Source organism: Arabidopsis lyrata, assembly GCF_000004255.2.
Source record: "Arabidopsis lyrata subsp. lyrata unplaced genomic scaffold ARALYscaffold_2, whole genome shotgun sequence".
In the NCBI taxonomy this organism is placed as follows: Eukaryota; Viridiplantae; Streptophyta; class Magnoliopsida; order Brassicales; family Brassicaceae; genus Arabidopsis; species Arabidopsis lyrata.
Window position 1 is genome coordinate 15,034,639 of NW_003302554.1, and position 21,820 is coordinate 15,056,458.

The 21,820-nt window shown below is 37.7% G+C and overlaps 4 protein-coding genes across 5 annotated transcripts; 3 read left to right on the plus strand and 1 right to left on the minus strand.

Annotated features, from left to right (window-relative positions):
* The first annotated feature begins 606 nt into the window (after positions 1–606).
* On the plus strand, positions 607–3,943 carry LOC9323453 (cleavage stimulating factor 64). 2 transcript variants are annotated; one of them, XM_021010223.1, is made up of 11 exons: positions 607–800; positions 915–993; positions 1,122–1,296; positions 1,403–1,436; positions 1,539–1,765; positions 1,864–1,941; positions 2,287–2,322; positions 2,419–2,802; positions 3,078–3,251; positions 3,352–3,511; positions 3,612–3,943. In XM_021010223.1, the coding sequence occupies exons 1-10, from the start codon at positions 767–769 to the stop codon at positions 3,502–3,504; spliced, it is 1,374 nt and encodes a 457-aa protein (XP_020865882.1). In that variant the 5' UTR covers positions 607–766; the 3' UTR covers positions 3,505–3,511; positions 3,612–3,943. The 2 variants fall into 2 exon arrangements, with proteins under 2 accessions (XP_020865882.1, XP_020865883.1); XM_021010224.1 differs by having other exon boundaries at positions 3,078–3,236.
* Positions 3,944–4,073: 130 nt separating this feature from the next.
* On the minus strand, positions 4,074–9,817 carry LOC9323454 (uncharacterized aarF domain-containing protein kinase At1g71810, chloroplastic). Its single transcript, XM_021010222.1, has 20 exons — positions 9,318–9,817; positions 9,185–9,229; positions 9,042–9,080; positions 8,789–8,959; positions 8,535–8,687; positions 8,221–8,256; positions 7,841–7,884; positions 7,509–7,599; positions 7,218–7,368; positions 6,676–6,790; positions 6,545–6,594; positions 6,358–6,436; positions 6,167–6,217; positions 5,729–5,870; positions 5,589–5,633; positions 5,157–5,255; positions 5,035–5,076; positions 4,664–4,813; positions 4,458–4,577; positions 4,074–4,341 (listed from the first exon to the last, which is right to left on the minus strand). Exons 1-20 carry the CDS (start codon positions 9,681–9,683, stop codon positions 4,237–4,239), a joined length of 2,094 nt encoding a protein of 697 aa, XP_020865881.1. The 5' UTR covers positions 9,684–9,817; the 3' UTR covers positions 4,074–4,236.
* Positions 9,818–10,383: 566 nt separating this feature from the next.
* On the plus strand, positions 10,384–13,354 carry LOC9324912 (DEAD-box ATP-dependent RNA helicase 49). The gene is given in 10 exon segments (XM_021033934.1): positions 10,384–10,978; positions 10,981–11,222; positions 11,306–11,385; positions 11,470–11,575; positions 11,655–11,768; positions 11,850–11,948; positions 12,064–12,153; positions 12,235–12,341; positions 12,441–12,584; positions 12,865–13,354. Coding segments are annotated over 10 exon segments (1,764 nt in total). The 5' UTR covers positions 10,384–10,482; the 3' UTR covers positions 13,151–13,354.
* Positions 13,355–13,909: 555 nt separating this feature from the next.
* LOC9323455 (exocyst complex component SEC6) lies at positions 13,910–21,327 on the plus strand. Its single transcript, XM_021010267.1, has 26 exons — positions 13,910–14,182; positions 14,270–14,450; positions 14,646–14,684; positions 14,768–14,856; positions 14,945–15,035; positions 15,204–15,293; positions 15,401–15,471; positions 15,728–15,820; positions 16,217–16,243; positions 16,640–16,747; positions 16,940–17,075; positions 17,169–17,213; positions 17,587–17,642; positions 17,746–17,854; positions 18,167–18,307; positions 18,392–18,571; positions 18,940–19,023; positions 19,111–19,197; positions 19,334–19,378; positions 19,560–19,638; positions 19,916–19,985; positions 20,072–20,159; positions 20,251–20,340; positions 20,436–20,552; positions 20,634–20,696; positions 20,864–21,327. Exons 2-26 carry the CDS (start codon positions 14,322–14,324, stop codon positions 20,993–20,995), a joined length of 2,259 nt encoding a protein of 752 aa, XP_020865926.1. The 5' UTR covers positions 13,910–14,182; positions 14,270–14,321; the 3' UTR covers positions 20,996–21,327.
* The last annotated feature ends 493 nt before the right edge of the window (positions 21,328–21,820 follow it).

The following is a 21,820-nucleotide window of genomic DNA, read 5'->3' on the forward strand; positions in this document are numbered from 1 at the left end:
GTAACCCTCTCAACCGGAATCATCTCTTTCTTTTCCTGTCTCTGAATCCAAAGAGATATGATGAGCTTTGTGTGTTTGATAATGTGATGAGAGGTAAAGCTAGAGAGTATTTATAGGCGAGTTCCGATTAAGTCAATAATCTATTGGTGACCAAGTAAAATTTATTTGCAACCTAAACTGAATTAGATTAGGTTTTAGATTTGAAAATGTTCTATTTATATTTTTTTCTTCCACTAAAATATATTATGAGTTTGAATTCAAGTGAAATTTTTTGGCATCAGAAGGGCTATTCTATTTCTCAAACAAATTCAAGTGAGAAGTGTTTACAATAACAAAACTAACCACTAAACTACACATATTTTAGTCCAACATATATATAAAAGGATTTTAATATAAATTTTCTTTTCCCTACAAAAAAAAAAATTATAAATTTCCTTTTAACGTCACAAAAATAAAAGTTTGAAGTTTCCTTTTTTCTGCTTTCCTTTTTTTATTTCTGTTGTAGAGAGAGATATAAAATAAATATCGACACGGTACTAATCGTTTTTGCTAATTAATTTTCATTCGTCTTAACTCTTAATATAACCAAAAAACTGAAAAATAAAGACACAACACAAGTCCAATCGACGACGAATACGAAAGATCTCCCTGAGAAGAATTTCACGATTCTCGCTGCTTCGAATTCAATTGAAACTCGAACCGTTTCTTGGAGGAAGAAGATGAAGCCGTGCTTCACCTTCTTCTTCGTTATCTTCTGTTAATTCCAATGGCTTCATCATCCCAACGACGCTGCGTTTTTGGTAACTCACTCTTCTTCTTCTTCTTCTTCTTCTTCTTCCCTTAGCACTCTACAAATTCTCTTCGATTTTGGATTCAATTGGTTTAAAGTTTTCGACTTTCTTCGTTTATTTTAGTTGGGAACATTCCTTACGACGCGACCGAGGAACAACTCAGAGAAATTTGTGGAGAGGTTGGACCCGTTGTCTCGTTTAGGTCAGTTAATTGTTCAATTCGTGTCAATTTTGTTTTAGGGTTTTGATAAAAGGAAACACCTTTCTTCAAACGAAACGAAACAGAGAAGCCTAATATAAAATTCTGCTTGTTTGCTTTCTTGGATTCAGATTAGTTACGGATAGAGAAACTGGTAAACCAAAAGGCTACGGATTTTGTGAGTATAAAGATGAAGAAACAGCATTGAGTGCTCGTCGTAATCTTCAGAGTTATGAAATCAATGGTCGTCAATTAAGAGTTGATTTTGCTGAGAATGACAAAGGCACTGACAAAACCCGTGATCAGGTTACTACTCTTCCTTTACTTCTTCTGCTACTATTTTGATAGGTTTAACAACTTAAGCTTTCATTGTCAATAAGTTATAACTAAAGATGGGAACTTTGGTTTTCAGGGTCAAGGAGGACCTGGTTTGCCTTCTACTTCTGGTATGTTTTGTTTTAGTCTCTGAAACTTTACTGACCGCAATTGTGTTTGGATGAGCAAAACTAATTATATTGTTTTCCTTTCTTTTGGCTGTTTAATGACAGAGTCTCAGAAGCAGATTGGAGGGCCTGTAGATACAAATATGCACCAGCCAGTTGGTCTCAATGTTGCGATAACAGCTGCATCTGTTATGGCGGGTGCGCTAGGTGGTCCTCAGGTCGGTTCTCAGTTTACACAAAGTAATCTGCAGGTTCCAGCTAGTGATCCCCTGACTCTTCATCTTGCCAAGATGTCTAGAAGTCAGCTTACTGAAATTATATCGTCCATTAAGGTGTGAATCTCGATATTGTTTTTTTTTTCTTTCTTTTTTGGTGCATTGTTTTATTGGAAGCGAGTGGTGTGATGTGATTGTGTTCTCTCAATGGTCAGTTAATGGCTACACAGAATAAGGAACAAGCTCGACAGTTGTTGGTTTCAAGACCTCAGTTGCTTAAAGCTGTTTTCCTGGTACTTTACTCATCCCCTGATTCTGAAAATCATTTGACTCTTACAAGTTAGTTGTTGGTGATTCATGGGATGTAGGAGGGAACAATCTATTTTAGTTTCTTTGTAGAGAGTGTGCTCTTGATAGATGTATATAAGCTATACACTTCAATCTTATTTTTACATTCCCATCTAATGTGTCATGAATTAAACCATTTTTCTGACCTTAATTGTCCCTCAACTTGCTGAGAAATGTCTCTTCCAGGTTTTTTTTTTTTTTACTGTTTTATGATCTCTAATTTTTCATTAGTGACAAATATTTCTTATGATACTTAATCTTTTGAATGTATACTTTGTCTACCCTTGTAGGCGCAAATAATGCTTGGGATTGTGAGTCCGCAAGTCGTAAGTTTTTTATCTTATCAAACAGTTTTGTGCTTCTTCCTTCTCTATCTTTCTGTCATGCCTTATGAGGACTATTGCCATTCTTGAATTGTGCAGTTGCAGTCGCCAAATATTGTTCAGGCCCCAAGTCATATGACAGGGTCTTCAATTCAAGACACGCAGTTATCTGGTCAAAATCTTTTACCGCCACTGGCTCAAAGGTCGCAGCAGCTAAGTCGTGCTCCCCAGAGTCAGTATCCTGTTCAACAATCTTCTAAACAACCTTTTAGTCAGATTCCACAACTAGTAGCACAGCCAGGTCCTTCTTCCGTGAATCCTCCTCCTAGATCCCAAGTTAAAGGCGAAACAGCTCCATTCCAACGCCAGCAAGGGGTTCCAGCTTCCACCAACATAGGTTACAGTAGTCAGACTTCAGTTCCGAATAATGCTATCCAGCCATCTCAAGTACCCCACCCAGCATTAACAAATTCTGTGATGCAGGTGAGTTTCTAAATACTTTAATTTTTAGAGAATGAAGCCATGGTTGGTGATATAAATCTACTTTTTTGAAAGTCGTTGCATAGTTTAGTACACAAACACACACCAAAGGATTGTTCTGTATTAATTACCATCTTTTATAGGGAGAGCTTATTCGTAGTTGAGCATTAAAGGGTGTTTAGTGGACTATATGACCCTTGTAATCACTTTCCTTCTCTTATTTGTCTTTTTGGATTTCTCTGAAGATAACTTCTCGTGTGTATGTATTTACATTACAGCAAGGTGGGCAAACGGTATCATTAAATTATGGCAAAAGAATAAACGAGGGTCCTCCTCATCAATCAATGAACAGACCATCAAAGATGATGAAAGTGGATGATAGGAGAACCACTTCACACCCCGGAGGTCATGCATCTAATTCAATGCTTCCGAATCAGGTACAAGCTCCCCAGGTATTATCAATCACATAGTTTGGAATTGCTCAGAAACGCCTTGAATGAAATCTATGAATCTGTAAATCCTTGCTCCGCGCTTGATTTTCTCTTTCTCCAGACACGTATCTCCCCCGATGTCCAGCCAACATTGCTCCAGCAAGTAATGAACCTTACGCCAGAACAGCTGAGATTGCTGACTCCAGAGCAACAGCAAGAGGTCTTAAAGCTGCAACAAGCACTCAAGCAAGACCACATGATGCAGCTTTCATAGCATTGCGGTAGGTTTCTTATAATATCATCAACCTGTGTTGCTTTCATTCTTCTCGGTGATATTTGAATCTAATTCTCATCTCCGTTTCACCTCTCTTCTATCCACAGGGGAAAGCAACTCGGTTGGTCGATTTCATTGCATAGATCAAAAAGGATCTTTTTTCGCATACAAATCACCCATAGAAAGAAGAAGGCTCTCTCACCTGAATTGAGGCGAGTGATTGTACGATTAGTGTAGCATTTATTTGTGCTGAGTTTGTCTTATAGAAGAACCATTCAGCCATCAAAATATAAAAGGAAAGGAAAAGTTATAAGTTCAATGTCTCAGACTAACTGTGTTCGTCTCTCTTATTTTTTTTTTACCGTCTTTTTTTCCTGCAACAAAACAATTCTCGTTCGTTGGTTTGAATCCTGTGGCCCCTAGTTTGGTCACTGGTGAAGATTGTACTATTTCGTTAATAAACATTTTATTTTCACTACACAAAAATTTAGACTAAGCTTACAAATAGGGGAAAAAATAAGATGGATTAAAACGAGCATTGACGAAACAATAACTGAGATTATTTTATCTGATGAAGAAGAAGGTGCTTTTTTATTTATAACCGTTTTAGGTGTCGGATCAAAACATCCATTCCTCTGATTCTCTTTAAGCTTTTCTGTAAAAATTATAAATAAACTCAAATCGCAGGAGTCTTGTCTAAACTCTGCAAGTGTTTTTTTTTGTAATCGGACATCAAAGAAACATCCTGCGAATGGTTCTAGCAAAAGCCCGAGACACCAATCTTCCAACCAAGTCACCTGGCAACTGAAGCAACCTCTGTTGCGATTCCTGTGGAAGCTGCCACATTCATTCAAAACCCGAAAAAGAAGTTAGGACAATTAGTCTCGAATCACAAATTGTTAAAAAATGTAATGGACTTGTAAAATCAAGTTCAGATTTGCAACATTTGTAACCTCAGGTAAGATGGAGAGAATCGGAAGCATTTCTTGTGCTGATGGAAGCTGATACATGACCAGTGATGCTTCGTCTAGAGGCATGAGCGCCTCACCATATTTACTCACCGCTTTTACTTGCTGCAAGTTTGTTGCGCAATACATTAAAGAACATTTTATCTACTTTTCAAAAGCAGAAGAAAGGAGAAATTTGTTACTGTGCTTACGCTTTCAGCCTTTTGCATCCCTGAGAACAATGAGATGAGGCGATAGAATGTTCTAAGGTTTGTCATGTCTTCTTCTGTCAAAGAAGTGGATGGCCCTGAACCAGAAAATGTGAAAGAGTCCAAAGTTGCCAATCCAAATGCATCAAGACCCTGTTGAATAATCAATCATAAGCAACAAAGATAATCATTCCTTTTGATCAACATACAATGACATTTGCACACAAATACTGTAAGGGATTTCGGTTATTATCAAATAAACATAAATGTTTAAATAGTAATTTTTGTCCAATACTTTGCTTCTCAAGCCAATCACTTTATCGATTGAACTATTTTTCTTTTATTGAACAGCTGATAAGACATTAAAAGCTCACCTTAGCGAATTCTCGAAGAAGGATTTCTCTGACAAAAGAACCCTGTTCAGTGTTTTAAGATTTTAAGTAGTTGTAACATTAGTTTTACAATCCGTAGTACAAAAACTACCGCTTAGGTATACCTGTTCTGTGAAAGTAAAAGCTAGCATTTGCTTCATGGCAATATTAGAATCTGTCCCCACCAGTGGTTTTTGAACTAATGCCGTCTCTGCCCTAAGAGACTGAAGAAAGTAGATGTGGATAAGAAACCAAATGCTAATCTTTGTTATTTATACAGAAAAATCCAAGCTATTCATTTCCCAAATCATCATGCAGATTTCACAGTCTTTCGTTGGCTCTTAGGCCGTCTGGTTTTATCATTATTCAGCTGTTTACTGACTAATTTACCATTGAGCACCACATAGCCCATTAACCCAAAGACACAAGCTCAGAACCCTGATAACAAACAACAAGGGAACTGACGTGCTAATGTACAACAAAAATTAGCAAGTATAAACGATAACAACCAATAGACTTTCGTGCATTTTGCAACCCAATTAAAATTTCAATCTCACCTCAGAAAGCAAAGATTCAAGACGGTCAATTCGGAAAACACCTTCCTGGCAGAGACACACATATAAACGATAGCACGTTCAGGAAGATACATAATGTGATATGAGGGTGACCAGTCTGATTAGACAAGATAGTTTGGTACCTCATATAAAAGATTTTGCAGAGAGCTTTTCAGCTGTGGAGAGCTGTCAGTTAGAATCTTTCTAGCAATCCAAGGGTATGTACTGCCTAAAACCTTGTAGTTTGGGCTTATACCGATGGCAATGCCCTCCAAAACAGCAAGGCTGGGGAATCAAAGATGAGAAGCCAAAATAATGTGAATGCCGCCTCAGTAGACAGAAAATGGCTAATCACATATAAGCTGTGGTTGAGAGTACATGTCAAATAATTGAATAAAGCATTTAACGCATAGACCAGTTGGACCTACAATCGTGTGCAAAAGCTCTGAGCATCTGTCTATGCTTATTTAAACAATACTATATCTAGATGACTTACAAGTTTGAGAAATCTCAACAGTTCAAAACAAGAATGTTCATCATACTAGCAATTCGGCTAATAGAGCGAAATAAGGATTAAGTACCTGCGGATAACTAGAGAAAAATAGGGGGGTATTCTGAATTTGAATCGGTACCTGAAAGTTCGACAAATGAATATCAGCTTCTAAAAAGTAAGTACAAATTATAAGTAAAGCTCTTTTAAATGTCCCTATCTCAGCCATATATTATTAATAAATCGTAATAGCATGTATTAGTTGAAATGAACTGTTACTACATTGTTTTTCCTAAGTCGCCAAGCAGGTCACCGAAGCTTATATTGCGAACTCCTCTAGAAATTGCATCTTGAAAAACATCTGCAGAAAAGAAAGTGGAGGCCATTGTTTCAGAACAGCACAACCAAAACTTTCAATACAAATAAGTACCTGCATAATAAGACGTCTTAACCAAAAGCAAAAACGAACCTGTTAAAGCCTTTGTCACAGCGCTCTTTTCTGCTGTTGGCGGAAGAAGCCTATAGAAGTTTTGCAGATAAGATTAGGAAATGTCTGCAATTGAAATTTCAGATTTAGATAGACACCAATGACCAGAGTACCCCAGAGTTACAAAGTCTTTAGCCAGCGCTTTGAAGTCACGATTTACGAGATGAAGACATGCTTCCATGAATCCATCACGTAATTCTGGCCTAAAGTCCCCCATCATACCAAAATCTGGTAGCAAAACAAATTAAAAGTTCAATAAGTTATAAACAAGAGATACTTTGTAAATATGTAAAATATGTCTTTAGTTTGTAGACATCAAACCCAAGTATATATACAGAAAATGTGATATCCAAAGAGGAAGCAAAAGTCCCATTCATATCTGGAGCAGCGATCGATTATCACGAGCATATAACATCGAATCATCGAAAATTTGAAAAACCGATGAGCAAAGGAGTACATAGGTTTTCATGTTTCTGGTTAATTCACTGTGTATCACATAGATTAGCTGAAACACAAGTAAAATTTAACTTTAACTATAGTATCAGTGACCAGTCCTTATTCTTTGAACGAAGAAACACATGTACAAAAACATTATCTGGAATTCTGGACCATGGCTGCTGCAACACATAAAGTTAGTATCAAGATCAACGAATACCTAAATATGCAAGTTGCCCATCATACGTGCGAAGAAAATTCCCGGGGTGGGGATCGGCATGGTAAAATCCATACTCCAGAAGTTGATTAAATGAACAGTAAACGCCAACCTCAACTAAATAAAGATCATTAACTTCATTAAGCTTCTGACCCTGCAATGAACAGAAAGTAGAATACAAAAAATTATTGTGTGCTTAAGAAATATAAAATTCCTTTGACTGAAGAAACATATACAACTCTTTGACGCAAACCAAAAAAATGATTTTTTGATTGCGAACATTTGACTTCATACCTCCACCCATTCCATTACAAGAACTTTGCTGGTACTGTACCCTGTGTACATCTTTGGAACCAAGACATCTTTGATGCCACCATACAACTTCCTATTCAAGCAAACAGAATGTTACTTTAGGAAATCTCTTATAGAAGATTTAAACATTAGATGAGCTAATAATGTTGTAGACAAACATATTATGTTGTCCAAGTACCAAGCTTATGCAAAATATCGCATGATTTATAGCTCAAATCAATTATTTATAATGGAACTACAATGTTAGTCAAAGCCATAACATATATAGGAGATCAAACAAGGGTGGACAAGACTCAAACCTTAGCAGGATTTACCTAAATTTTATTCCATTTTGGGCTTCATTCAAGTAATCCATCTCCTGCATTCAATTTGATTTACCTGTATTCAATATAAAGCACTAAGATATTCTTCGAACAAGAATTAAATGCAACAACTAGTCCATCTAACGATCTTTCAAGACATAAAGAAATCATTAGCATCATCACCTTAACCGCTGAATATTTCTACGGAACAGGAAAGTAGGATTGCATAAAGATTAAAGAGAAAACAGTCTGGCGCTCTTTTTTGTCACTGACCGAGAAGAGTAGCATCAAGAACTTACCAACTTTATTAAGCAAAAAATACTCTATGAATCAAAATGAAAATGTCTACGAAAAACATGGAAACCTACTTGTGATAAGAGTGTATCTTTTACCTTAAACAGACTTGTTGCCCATTCATCAACAACTGCCTGCAACAGGAATATCACTTTTTAGCATTGGAACGGGTTAACAGGACACTCTGATTAACTTCGGCTTCCCTTTTTCTCTCAGACAGAAAATGAGAATCAGAATTCTTTAAAAAATTTCTACTAAACCCTCTAAAATGGATTCTAGAGTATGTTACAACACATTTAAATGTTCTTCTTCTGCTTACCTAAGAAACTTTCAAAAGGTTAAGTAATGTTGGCATAAAACATTGTTTCATCAGTTCAAAAGAAGGCCCCAATTAACACAAGTTTCAAGATACCTCGAGATCAGAGTTGAATCTTCCAGCCTTTTTAATCAAACCCGCTATATATCGCAGAATTAATGTGTCCAAAGCAATAGCAGCTCGTACACCAGGCCGCTGAACTTTGACAGCAACAACCTTTCCACTTCTACGGAGCCTAGCTTGATATACCTGAAACGTGGACCAGGGTAGGATCCACATAATAAGAGAAGCTCATTAGAAACTAGCATTAGGATAAGCTTTAGACCATCAAAAACATGCTTCCCACGTACCTGTCCAAGGGACGCTGCAGCAACAGGCTCAGGAGAAATCTCAGAGAAAAGCTCATCTATAGGAAGGCCAAGTTCATCCTCTATCATGTTAAAAGCAACTTCGCTTGAAAACGGAGTTATCTGATCTTGTAGCAAGGAGAGTTCATCCAAGTATATAGGAGGTATCAAATCCTATTTAATGAATAAAGCTAGTTCAATAACAATCACAAAGCTCCAGAAAATGAGAATTAACAATGTTAAGAAAGACGCTTACGGGACGAGATGAAACAGCTTGTGCGATTTTGACGTACGCCTAAAAACAAGTTCAAGACATGAAAAAAACAGCAAAAGAGAGAAGAACACTCTCGCATTGAGCAATTTGATGAAATCTCAAAGAATTCGTGAGTGAAACCATACCGGACCTAGTTCCACCAGCAATTTCCTAAGCTCAGCTGCTCGTACCTAGTAATACCAATTCGCAAAATCGAAAACGAACCATGAGAACAAAAATCATCGTTGTTTAAAAGAATCATTGAAGAACAAATCAGACCTTGAACATCTGCTCAGACCGTTCCAAAGCCTCATCGGCTAAGCGAAGCCCAAACCAGTAACCAAACGTAGTTCCGATCTGAGCTAATCTACGAAGCAGAATCAGAGGCTTCTTCTTATACATACCATCAATCCTGGGAAAATTGTACTCCGACAAAGAATCAGCCTCATCGGCACTGAGACTGAACAAATAACCGGATTTACTCGTGAAGCTATCTACATCTCTAGACGCAGCGGAGGCAACGACGGCGGAGCTTCCTCTTCGCGACAGCCAAGACGGTGGTGGATTAATCAGCAGATTGGGATTGGCGGGAAAATAAACGATTGGCATAGAAGAAGGAAGCAGAATCATCTCTTCCAATTTCATGCAGAGGATTCTTCAAAAAAATGGCTAATATGAAAACTCTCTACTGTTTTATCTCTTTTTTGCTGGTCACATTCTTTATACTTTCTCTCGTCCCTTCGACATTTGCTGGGATTTTCTGTGTCACACAAATGGCACCAATCTTTTTCTACATTTTTAAGAATTATAATGTATTAGAATATGGGCTATATTAGAATATGGACTTCCAACTCAAAACCAATTGGCCATGAGTGGAGTGGCCATATATCTTATATGCCCCCTCGAGATGATGGCTCTAGCCATTGATCTCGGTATGCTCGGGCATAGATCGGCGGGCCAATTATTGGGCCAGGCCGATGGTGGATTGGATTAGACATGTATGGATCGGGCTCTGATACCATATTAGAATATGGGTTATATTAGAATATGGGCTTCCAACTCAAAACCAATTGACCATGAGTGGAGTAACCTATATATCTTATATACTAGTCAAGATCCCTTGTCCTTTCCAATGTGGGATAATATTATCCCTAATAATTTAAGAATTATAATGTCCATATATACACTTTAAGAATTATAATGTCCATATATTTAGCTATATTGTTTTGGTTACTGTATCATTCCACTATTCATATTAATTTAATATACCACCCATTAGAAAACAATGGACCGAGAGAGATACTGTATCTCTTCTCTTAGTGGGCTTTAGGACCAAAAACGACCGAATTCGTCACCGGTTCAGTAGATAATTTTGGGTCGGCAAAATCCAACACAAAACCAAACCGAATCGAACAAAATTTGCTCCAGAAGCAAGCGGCGTGTCATGGATTCATCGCCAGGGAACACTATGACCACAGCGCCGTGTTTCTCTGAACTCGAACCTCCGCCGCGTTTCTCTGAACTCGAACCTCCGCTCTCCGAAGATATCATCGAGGCGCTTGACCGGTCCGGTTTCGAGTTCTGCACTCCGGTTCAGGCGGAGACGATCCCTTTACTCTGCAGCCACAAGGATGTTGCCGTCGACGCAGCAACTGGTTCTGGAAAAACCCTAGCTTTCCTCCTTCCCCTCGTAGAGATTCTCCGTCGATCGAACTCCTACCCTCCGAAGCCACACCAGGTTATAGGGGTGATAATATCGCCAACGAGAGAGCTATCAACGCAGATACATAAGGTGGCACAGCCGTTTGTCTCGACTTTGCCAAATGTGAACTCTGTCCTGCTTGTTGGAGGTCGAGAGGTGGAAGCTGACATGAATACTATCGAAGAAGAAGGAGCCAATATCTTGATCGGCACGCCTGGAAGGCTTTCAGATATAATGAAAACTTTCTGGATTGCCGAAATCTTGAGATTCTTGTTTTAGATGAGGCCGATAGGCTTTTGGGGATTGGTTTCCAGAAGCAGGTCAATTACATTATATCTCGCTTGCCAAAGCAACGTAGGACTGGCCTCTTTTCAGCTACACAAACACAAGCTGTTGAAGAGCTGGCCAAGGCTGGCCTTAGGAACGCTGAGAAAGTTATATTGCGAGCTGAGTCAAAAACGCCTTCTGGTCTGTATAGTGAGGTATTATTGTAAGGTCGATATTTAAAGCAGACATTTCCTACTTTATGCATATCTTAGCGGTTTGTTTCTTCTTGTCTCTGCAGTATTTGAAATGCGAAGCAGATAAAAAGTCATCACAACTAGTGGATCTCCTGATCGAGAACAAAAATAAAAAGCTTCTCGTGTAAGTTTATATAACATTGTCACACAGACTCATAAAATTAAGCATCCTTAATTACAGATAGTCTAAGTAGTATCTCTTCTGCAGATTCTTTATGACCTGTGCTTCTGTTGATTACTGGGGACTCGTACTTTCAAAAATTCCTACCCTCAAGTCCATTTCCTTCTTTCCTATCCATGGGAAGATGAATCAGGTAAGCTACTTTTGATATAATTTACAAAATTCCATATGAAGGGTTCTTCAGTTCTGATGAAATATACTTTACACATCAGACTGCTCGAAGCAAGGCATTAGCTTCGTTTACAGAGGCATCAAGCGGTGTCCTTCTATGCACAGATGTCGCTGCACGTGGACTTGACATTCCAGGCATCGATTACGTTGTTCAGGTGGATTGATTAATGTTTGTTTTCCATTGTTATGCCATCTTTGTTGCAATGGATTTTCACAGGTTGTTGTACTTGGTGCAGTATGATCCCCCACAAGACCCAGCTGTATTTATCCATAGGGTTGGCAGGACTGCAAGACTGGAAAGACAAGGGAGGGCCATTGTGTTTTTAATGCCCAAGGTTTAGCTTTGAGCAGCACCTTTATGTTATTTATTCTGTCCTGCCTGATGTTCTGCATCTTTACATTTCAGAGCAAGAAAAGCTGACCCTTTTTTCACTTTTATTTTGTGTGTAGGAGAAAGACTATGTAGAGTTTATGCGCATAAGAAAAGCCCCTCTTCAGAAGAGAAAATGCTCTGAGAACGCTTCCGATGTCATCCCGATTGTAAGAAAACCTCCATGTATCTCTTTCTCTCTCTCGCTCGGTCACAGGGTGGTTTAATATTAATTGCTACAATGTATGCAGATACGTTCACTAGCCATGAAGGACCGGGAAGTGTTGGAGAAGGGATTAAAGGCATTTGTTTCCTTTGTCCGTGCTTATAAGGAGCATCACTGCTCTTTTATTTTCAGGTTCATGAGGCCCAATCATTTTTTTTCTTGAGTTGCTAAAATATGTTCTCGCTCTTTAGCTTTTGTAACTCAAATCTTTTTTTCCCCTTAAATTTACAGTTGGAAAGGACTTGAAATCGGAAAGTTAGCCATGGGATATGGCATCTTGTCTTTTCCTTCAATATCTGAAGTTATACAAGACAGACTTGACATTGTCGGTTTTACACCTGTCGAAGGCATCACGTTTGAGGACATAAAATTCAAGTAGGTTTTTTTTGGAAGCTGTTCTTCGGTTGTTTTGTTAATATGTTCATGCCCACTATACCCACTGGAAAGAAAATGAAAAAAAAACCTAAAACTTAATACATTCGGTGAAGTTGAGTGCCTTTTACATAAACGACAATGTTTTAGATTTAGAGGAAACGAGTTTTGGTAGCCTGAAGTCTTTGTGCCTCGGCTGTAGTTTCTTCATGAATCATTTGCTCTCTCTGAGACGAGGGGTAGCCATTTTTCTAAGTCCTAATTGTTTTTGGAATAAACGCAGGAACAAATCTCGGGAGAAACAAAGACAGCAAAACTTACTAGCAAGGAAAGAAAAACTGCAACAAGAAAAGAGAGAGAAAGGCAAGAAAAGAGAGAGAAAGGCGGTTGATGATTCTAACAAAGTGTCGAGAAAGAGAAAGTTAACGAAGAGGCAAAGACAAACTATCCAAACAGCTCGAGATGAAGAAGAAACGAATGGAGATTATGGGTTACTGAAAAAACTGAAGAAAGGTTCAATTACAGAAGATGAATTTGCAAAACGTACAGGAGCTGATGATTTTGTCTGATAAGAAGCAAGAAAACCTTTCAGGCTTCGACTAGAGCAGCAGAGATGGGAAGGTGGACGACTATTTACTATAATAGAGAATACTCTCTCATGTGTTGAAAAGCAAAATGGCTTGTTTTTTTTTTTTAACTGAGATCATGTTTTGTCTTTTGGTTCTATTTTATGAAATTGATTCTAAACATAATGGTCAGAAAGAATTTAGCAAGAGGATTCTCAAATTTAAAAAGCTCACGAGTGGTTTTGTTTTTGGTGAGAAGAAGGGTTGGAAAAATTCTATAATTAGAAACTAAAGCTCTCAGGCAACAAGACACGATGTCTAGCTTGGTGAACAAACCAGCCGGATTTCAGAGTAGAGATAAAGCACTCTTGAGAGTCACAAAATATCTCAACGCTCTTTTGCTCGTAGCTAAAATCCTTCAATAAATCCTTTATGCCACAATGCCTCCCGCTGTTTTTCTTACCATGGTCTACATTTATGTATCAGTTCATATGCTAAATCTCACAGCTCCGGATCTCAGTTGCAAACTTGCAATATCTAAAATTTTCAAAACCAATCAGACCTCTACGCCTTATATTTTCAAAACGTTTCGCAATATCTAAATTTTTTTAAAATAGATGATATTTTTTTTTTTTTGTAAGATTAAAAATAGATGAAATTTTAGTTACATTTCAACAAAAAAAACAACACGAACTTGAGCATGGGGTTAAGATTTGCGTTTTGCTAAACGGATTAGCGTTAGCGTTTGCACAAAAAACAACAGCTGGCAAAAAAAAGAAGAGAAAAATCAAAACCGGCGAGACGGAAAATTTCAGCGTTTCCGAACTTTTCCATTAGAGTCGCGAGACGAGAGACGAGACTTGTTCCAGAGATTTAATCGTTGTTTTTCTTCCCAGCTGATCTGCTGCGTTCAACACCACTGTTTCCAAGATCTTCAGAATCAGCGAAGGAAGAAGATAAAGAACGACGAAGTAATTGGAGTTGAAGAATCGCAAATTTGGCTCTCTCGATATTTGCTCAATGACTTCTTATTCGGTTGCGTCCATTTGTCCTCTACGTTTCTGTTTCCAGATCTCTTGATTCTCCTCTGCATTATCCTGATTGTATTGAATAACTTTGCAGAGATAGCCTTCAATTTAGGATCGGAGTTCTTAAATAAGGTGATTTAGCGAAGATGATGGTCGAAGATCTTGGTGTGGAAGCGAAGGAAGCGGCTGTGCGAGAGGTGGCGAAGCTCTTACCCTTACCTGAACTTTTGCAGTCTATTTCTTCAATCAAGGCCGATTACATCGCTCGTCAACAGGTTTGTCGTTCCTTGCCTTTAATTTTGAATCGGAACTGAATTGGCTTTAGAAATATCGCTTGCACCGAGTATCAGTTGTTCCTGAGCAATGCTGGATTTGAATTGTTAGGTTTTGATATGCTATCGTGATCTTTTATTTTCGGTTTTTCCGAAATTTGTAATGACCTTACTACTGATGCTTGCTGTTTCAATCAGGCGAATGATGCACAGCTCAGTACCATGGTTGCTGAGCAGGTAAAGCTTTAATCTGGCCTTCTTTGTATTCTTATTTTATTTCGAGTTGTTTGGGTTAGATAATGGTTGCTGACAAACTGCAGGTTGAACAAGCTCAAGCTGGGTTAGAGTCACTTTCTTCATCTGAGAAAACCATTTATGAACTGAGGGATAATTTCATTTCTATCGACAAGTATGTTTTTGCTTGACTAGAGATTCTTGAAGTTGAGTTACCCAACTTTTGCATTTTTTTCCTTCTAACTTCACTTCTTGTGCCACAGGCTTTGTCAGGAATGTCAAACTTTGATTGACAATCATGACCAAATAAAGCTGCTGAGTAATGCCAGGAATAATCTAAACAAAACTCTAAAGGTAGATATGCCGATGAGCACTGATTGTATTGCTCAAACAGTTTTTGGTTCATTGTTTTCCGTCTAACTTAATCTAGAACTCGACTTTAGCTCTGCTAGGTTGTCTCAGATGTTTAAATCCTTCCAAGTTTATGTCAACTTATTTTTACCACAATCTCTTTTTTTCTAGGATGTAGAAGGTATGATGTCAATTTCTGTTGAAGCTGCTGCGGCTCGGGAGTCTCTGAGTGATGATAAAGAAATCGTTAACACTTACGAGGTAGCTTGAGTTCCTCTTCCCATGGATTCCAGGCATTTTTGACTGCATCACTTTTTGCAAAAATGACGTCTGATGTAAGACATAATATTCTTTTTGTTCTTCCATAGAGATTAACAGCACTCGATGGTAAACGAAGATTTGCGTTAGCAGCTGCTGGAGAGGAGGTTGGGAGGCTGAGGTTTGTATTTATTCCACTCGTTTCTTACTTTGCTTTTCGTACTTACATGAAGCGGGCCCGAAAGCTTTAATTCTAGAGTTACTGGTGTGCTATGAAAGAAAATAGGTCTCTATGCTTAAGTAAATGAGCAGTACAAGGAGCTGTTGCTCTTTTGATAGTGCCTATGATGATTTGATCCCGCCTCTGGACTGTCTTTTCTTTTTACATGATCATGAATTGCATACCAACTTCTGAAGAGTTGTTTTAATGGGTTCAGGGAGTATTTTGAAGATGTTGATAGAACATGGGAAACATTCGAGAAGACACTATGGGGTCATGTTTCCAACTATTACAAACTTTCTAAAGAAAGGTATTTTGAGTAAATATATGGTTATTCTCAACTTCTCTGTCTAATTCCAATTTTATATATTTGTACTGCCTTATTTTAGAATTATGATTCTTGCTGGTTTTTTATAAGAGTGAGGCTAGGAAGTTAGATCAAGGAAGAAAGCAATGTCAAAAGATGAGAGGGAAATAGTTGGACTGTACCAGTTATTCGGTAGCTAGATATGAGCATTTATATGACTAGACATAGTTTATGTTTCATGTTGTTAGCCAGACCTTGGGGCTTAAGTACACGTTTAGAGTTTGCTCCATGTTGAAATAAGCTATATATTTGTTGTTAAGCTCTTAATTCTGCTAGATATCAAATCTTACATATCCTTTGGGTTTATCTTAAACTTACTGATGTATCTTTGTTCTGCAGTCCGCAAACGCTGGTTCGTGCTTTGAGGTATGCTTCCCCACCAGAGACATTCTTCACCTTTGTCTATGGCATATATTCCCAAAATTATTACTTCCAGTAATTTTGTTGCAAACAAATCTATTTTAATTAGCAAGGACGATAGTGTATGCCCATTTTCTGGTGATTAGCATCAAGATCAGTTCAAACTGGTATAGTAGGATAGTGAAGTTATTGTGTTACTGTGACAACCATTTTTAGACAAGCAAATTGTTTCTTTTTACTTACTTTAATGCAACATGCATTGCAATATCATGGATTTTATGTTTGCATTAGAAGTTTCTTAAACACAAAGTCTCCTATTCAGGGGGAAAGAAGTAGACTTCTGTTAAAGTGGACTGGTTACCTAAATCTGCTACTAACTTACAATGGTTTCTTCTACCAAAGGGTTGTTGAGATGCAAGAAATTCTTGACCAACAACTTGCTGAAGAAGCAGCAGAGGCTGAGGGAGAAGGTGCGATGGCATCTGTAGCAAATCCTCGAAGGCCTGGCAAGTGAGTCTGATATTTTTGTTCGATTTTTTCTTGATTTGTTGTCTCAGCTGATATTAAAAATATCTTTCACTTTCACTATGGGTTTGACTAAGCTATATTTTGCATTGATTTAATGTCCTGATAAGCAATGTATTTTATTGAAGTCGCCATAATCATTTGTGACATGTCCTATATTTATTCTGTTGGATGCAGAAAATCTACTACAACGTCAGCTTCATCAAAGGGTCTTGCTCAACAGAAGATAAAAGTCCAAGGGAAAGGCTACAAGGACAAATGCTACGAGCAAATTCGAAAGGCAGTTGAAGATCGATTCAACAGGCTTCTGACGGTGGGACTTTCTTTTTGAAAATTTCATTTGGTGGCATAGCTAAAAGTAATATGTGCCTCTGTGTGGACATCCTAACACTGAACTATTGACCAGCTTGTCTTTGAAGATCTAAAAGCAGCGTTGGAGGAAGCTAGAATGGTTTGTGCGACTGATTCCCTTGCTTTCATACACTTTTCTTCATTTTTCTTTTCTGCTTTGTATTCAACTATGTTATATATTTTTGTTTCTGCTAGGCGTTTCAGTAGATCACCTTTAGTTGACTCAATCAGTTTTTTTTTGTTCTTAATGAATATGGTTGATGATCTATGTTACTGTTCTGTTGCAAAAGTTCCAAATTGACCTGACCATCTAATATTACTGTTCCTGTTCCATAAACGTTAATTAATTTTAACTCTTATATCTTCCACGGTTGTAATGATTGATGTCAACCTCGTTTTCCTCTGTTATCTTTCACAAATATATATTTATTAACTAGGTTTTTAACTTTCTTTTTATGGTGTTCCACAACTAGATTGGAGAGGAACTTGGAGATATTTATGACTATGTGGCTCCTTGTTTTCCTCCAAGGTTTGTACCTATCTCGATTTCCTCTAGAAGAATGAAAGATAACAAATTTATTCTGTTTCCCCAAGTGAAAAGGGGTTTTCTTAGCAATCTTCCTTGTTGGCAGATATGAGATATTTCAGCTTATGGTGAACCTGTATACCGAGAGATTCATACAAATGCTCAGATTGCTCAGTGACAGAGCAAACGATCTGACAAATATAGAAATTTTAAAGGTGTGTAAAGCTTAATTCTTAGTTCTGCCATGTTGTGTCGCAACTCAAAACTTTGCGGATACTGCTATTGGTGCTTTGGCTCTGTGTTTTCTGACTGAATATCAAGGACACTTTTAATCAACCATGCGTGTTATTTAAGTAAATGTCAAGCTAGTGCGAGTTATTTGATAGGGAACACCATGGAAATTTTTAAGAGGGGGTAATATTATGTGACTGCCTTTGTTTTGCCTCATCAATATGCCTCATTCGTTTTACGGCATTAGGTATCCTTTAGAGAGTGATGTATCTTTTCTCTCTTTTCGGTTTTGCTAGGTGACTGGTTGGGTGGTAGAGTACCAAGAAAACTTGATTGCACTTGGTGTTGATGATTCACTAGCTCAAGTGTGTTCTGAGAGTGGTTCAATGGATCCTCTAATGAATGCATATGTTGAAAGAATGCAAGCTACAACGAAGGTAATGAACTGCATGTTTGACCTACTCTGCTAATTTTTATAATTCTTTTTGCTTAAACTTTTGTTGCCAAACCTTTGGTTACAGAAATGGTACATGAATATCCTTGAGGCGGATAAGGTGCAACCACCTAAAAAAACAGAGGAAGGGAAATTATATACACCGGCTGCTGTAGATTTATTCAGAATACTTGGAGAGCAAGTGCAAATTGTCAGAGATAACAGCACCGATGTTATGTTGTACAGGATTGCTTTAGCTATTATTCAGGCAAGTTAAAGAGGTTGCAAAGACATTTTGGTTTCCCCAATTTCTTTGTTCGGCTATGAACTGAAATAGGTCATAGTTGAAAATATTCCATTTCCCTACTCAGGCTATTTATTGACTATACCCAGAAATTTCAAATCGTTCTTTGCTTTCTTCTATGACCGTGAATGTTAATGTTGGAGACTTTACCCATTCTAAGCTATGTTTCCCATTTCTCACCCTATCGTTCAATTCCATTTACCCCTTTTTTCTCTTTTCTATTTTTTTCCCTTTTCATTGTGTTTTAAGATGATTGTAAGTTTCCTGTAACAGTATAGTTTTGTAGCATTGTGCCTGTTCTATATTTTGATTCATATTGTGGATTACTTCAGGTTATGATTGATTTCCAAGCAGCTGAAAAGAAGAGAGTTGATGAACCTGCTTCTGATATTGGTCTGGAACCTCTATGCGCTATGGTATGTCAGAAGATATGACTCTCTTGATGTCACTATTACGTTTCTCCCCTTTTCAGACGAATATTTATATGTTAATATTGACTACAGATAAACAACAACCTTCGCTGCTATGACCTTGCCATGGAGTTGAGTAATAGCACTTTAGAAGCTCTTCCACAGAATTATGCGGAGCAGGTAATCCAGCTGCCAGTTTTGGAGCTCAATTTCCTTGCAATTGATTCTTTTGATTGGAAATGTCAAATTCCACTGCATCATGCCCACTCTTAGTCCCACTATACTGCACGTCTATATCTACATGCACTCTTGTCAGGTGAATTTTGAAGACACTTGCAAAGGTTTCTTGGAGGTGGCTAAGGTTCGTCAAAGATTCCTTTTTCTCCCCGTCTTCAATCCAAATGTAGTTCTTGCATCTCAATTTATGGCCTTGTAGTTGCCCAGATGGCTGTTGACATGAAATTTCAACTTGATCTTGCGATCTTTAAAGTTAAAATTTATGTTGGATTTTACACAAGTCCCATCTGGTCCTTTGATTTCAGGAAGCAGTGCATCAAACAGTTCGCGTTATCTTTGAGGATCCAGGAGTTCAGGAATTACTTGTCAAGCTTTACCAGAAAGGTATCTATTAAGCCTTGCTAATTTGTGAATAGAGGCAGTCGAGGCATTGTCACCTCGATACTTTTGCTACTGGTTTCTATTGATTTCTAATAGATATGGACTATTCTTATCTTTATAACATAATCATTTAAGGGTCAAGTTACGCTCTTTCGTCCATCTTATTTCTACCCTTCCTTCTAAAACAGCACTTTGGACATCTTTATGACAAATTTACTTGATACGTGTTCTTGACTTGTTCATTCTATGGTTGTATTTGACCTACCTATTTACTTTATAGAATGGTGCGAGGGACAGGTTACTGAGTACCTCGTGGCAACTTTTGGTGATTATTTCACAGATGTGAAAATGTAAGTTTTTCTCGTCCCCTTTTGTTTAACAATAGCTAAAAACGCCACAAGTCTATTGAGGCTGTAGTGGTGAATGTTGGATGCAGGTATGTCGAAGAAAGATCATTTAGAAGATTTGTCGAAGCTTGTTTGGAAGAAACAGTCGTTGTTTATGTTGATCATCTCCTAACACAGGTTTCCTCATTTATTCTTTAGTATTTATACCTTTTATATTTCATCCGCATACACAAACACTGAACCTTTGGGTTGACGCGTGTAAATTCAGAAAAACTACATCAAGGAAGAAACTATTGAACGGATGAGGCTGGATGAAGAGGTTCTCATGGATTTCTTTAGGGAGTATATAAGTGCATCTGTAAGTTGGATATCAGCACTTAACTCATTTTTAACCTGAATATTTTATATTTCATTTAAGGAGTGCTTAATATATCGACTGGATTTGTATTACAGAAAGTGGAGAGCAGAATCAGAATAATGAGCGATCTGAGAGAACTTGCATCCGCAGAGAGTCTAGATGCATTTACACTCGTGTACTCGAATATTCTTGAGCACCAGCCTGACTGCCCGGTAAATATAACATAACCAAAGCCTGCTCTTGTTTCTTACAATAGTAATCAATACACATATTCTCTAATATATGGTATGCAGGCTGAGGTCGTAGAGAAGCTTGTTAGTCTGCGTGAAGGCATACCACGGAAGGACACAAAGGAGGTAAACACACCAAACACTCTTTTTAGGAAAAGGCTGGGGTATAATCGTAGCGAATCACATGGATTTTTATACTATGGTTACGAGACTTGAAATGGCACAAACCAGTAAGAGTTTGATTGAAAGCGAAGAATTCTTAAATTGCGAAATGCTTATGGTGATGAAAACAGGTGGTACAAGAGTGCAAAGAGATATATGAGAACACTCTGGTAGATGGTAATCCTCCCAAGACAGGATTTGTATTCCCGAGAGTCAAGTGCTTAGCTGCTTCCAAAGGATCTCTCTGGCGAAAACTCACTTAATCTGTAAAACAGCATTCAGCGTTTGCGTCCGCCACTGCTTTTCAAAATTTGGGATGATGTTCTTTCTCCATATTATGGCGTTTGCGTCCATGTCTTCTTCTTTTTTGCATGGTATATTTCCTCTCTGTAAATTCTCTGTGCTTCTCCTCTTTTGTTTTTGTTTTTTACCTTTATTCCTGGATTTGAAAGTTGAAAGTTGAAAGTTGAAACGTTCGGTGGCCACTTGCACTAGGATATTATCCCGTTGTATTTAGGAGGCATATTTTTTTGTCGCAAAATGTTAATCGATTTCTACTGTTTCATTGAATTTATAAAAATCTTCTTCAAGTGTGTTTCTCTTTCATAACATGGGATCTTTTATTGTTTTTAGAATTATCACTGGTTTGTGAAAATTTTGAATATGAAGTATCTTTGTATCGTAAATATGAAAATTGTGGGGGATTATAAAAGAATTTGTAAATTCACTCATTGCATAGCAGCTGATTTTAACCACTCACAATATCTCATAAATAATAATTGTCAACATTATCTTGAAATATTTTCTGAAATGACTGTTTCTTTGTTACTTTAATTTTGCGTTCTAAACACCTTTTGATCATAATGAAAAGAAAGAGTCCAACACATGGGGTAAGCATAATGTGTGATATTTTTATAGGGTAGCAAATGCAATCTGCTTTTTATTTTACTTTTTTACACTACTCATTGAATGGGCAAAGTATTGGAAGAAAAGTTTTGTGTTAAAAAATGAAAAGACAAGTTTCTGTTAAATTGTATTGTGATGAAAGAGTAGTAAAGTCATATCGGGCACTCCATACTCAACTCCAC

Excerpts from the sequence above, each read along its gene's own strand:
- LOC9323453 (XM_021010223.1), top strand. The coding sequence starts at position 767 with ATGGCTTCATCATCCCAACGACGCTGCGTTTTTG. Across the intron at positions 801-914 it reads CCAACGACGCTGCGTTTTTG|TTGGGAACATTCCTTACGAC; the intron begins GTAACTCACTCT and ends CGTTTATTTTAG. Across the intron at positions 994-1,121 it reads GGACCCGTTGTCTCGTTTAG|ATTAGTTACGGATAGAGAAA; the intron begins GTCAGTTAATTG and ends TCTTGGATTCAG.
- LOC9323455 (XM_021010267.1), top strand. The coding sequence starts at position 14,322 with ATGATGGTCGAAGATCTTGGTGTGGAAGCGAAGGAAGCGGCTGTGCGA. Across the intron at positions 16,244-16,639 it reads ACGCTGGTTCGTGCTTTGAG|GGTTGTTGAGATGCAAGAAA; the intron begins GTATGCTTCCCC and ends CTTCTACCAAAG. Across the intron at positions 18,308-18,391 it reads GAATGCAAGCTACAACGAAG|AAATGGTACATGAATATCCT; the intron begins GTAATGAACTGC and ends CTTTGGTTACAG.
- LOC9323454 (XM_021010222.1), bottom strand. The coding sequence starts at position 9,683 with ATGAAATTGGAAGAGATGATTCTGCTTCCTTCTTCTATGCCAATCGTT. Across the intron at positions 6,791-7,217 it reads TGGGCAACTTGCATATTTAG|ATTTTGGTATGATGGGGGAC; the intron begins GTATTCGTTGAT and ends TTTTGCTACCAG. Across the intron at positions 6,218-6,357 it reads GGCGACTTAGGAAAAACAAT|GTACCGATTCAAATTCAGAA; the intron begins GTAGTAACAGTT and ends TCGAACTTTCAG.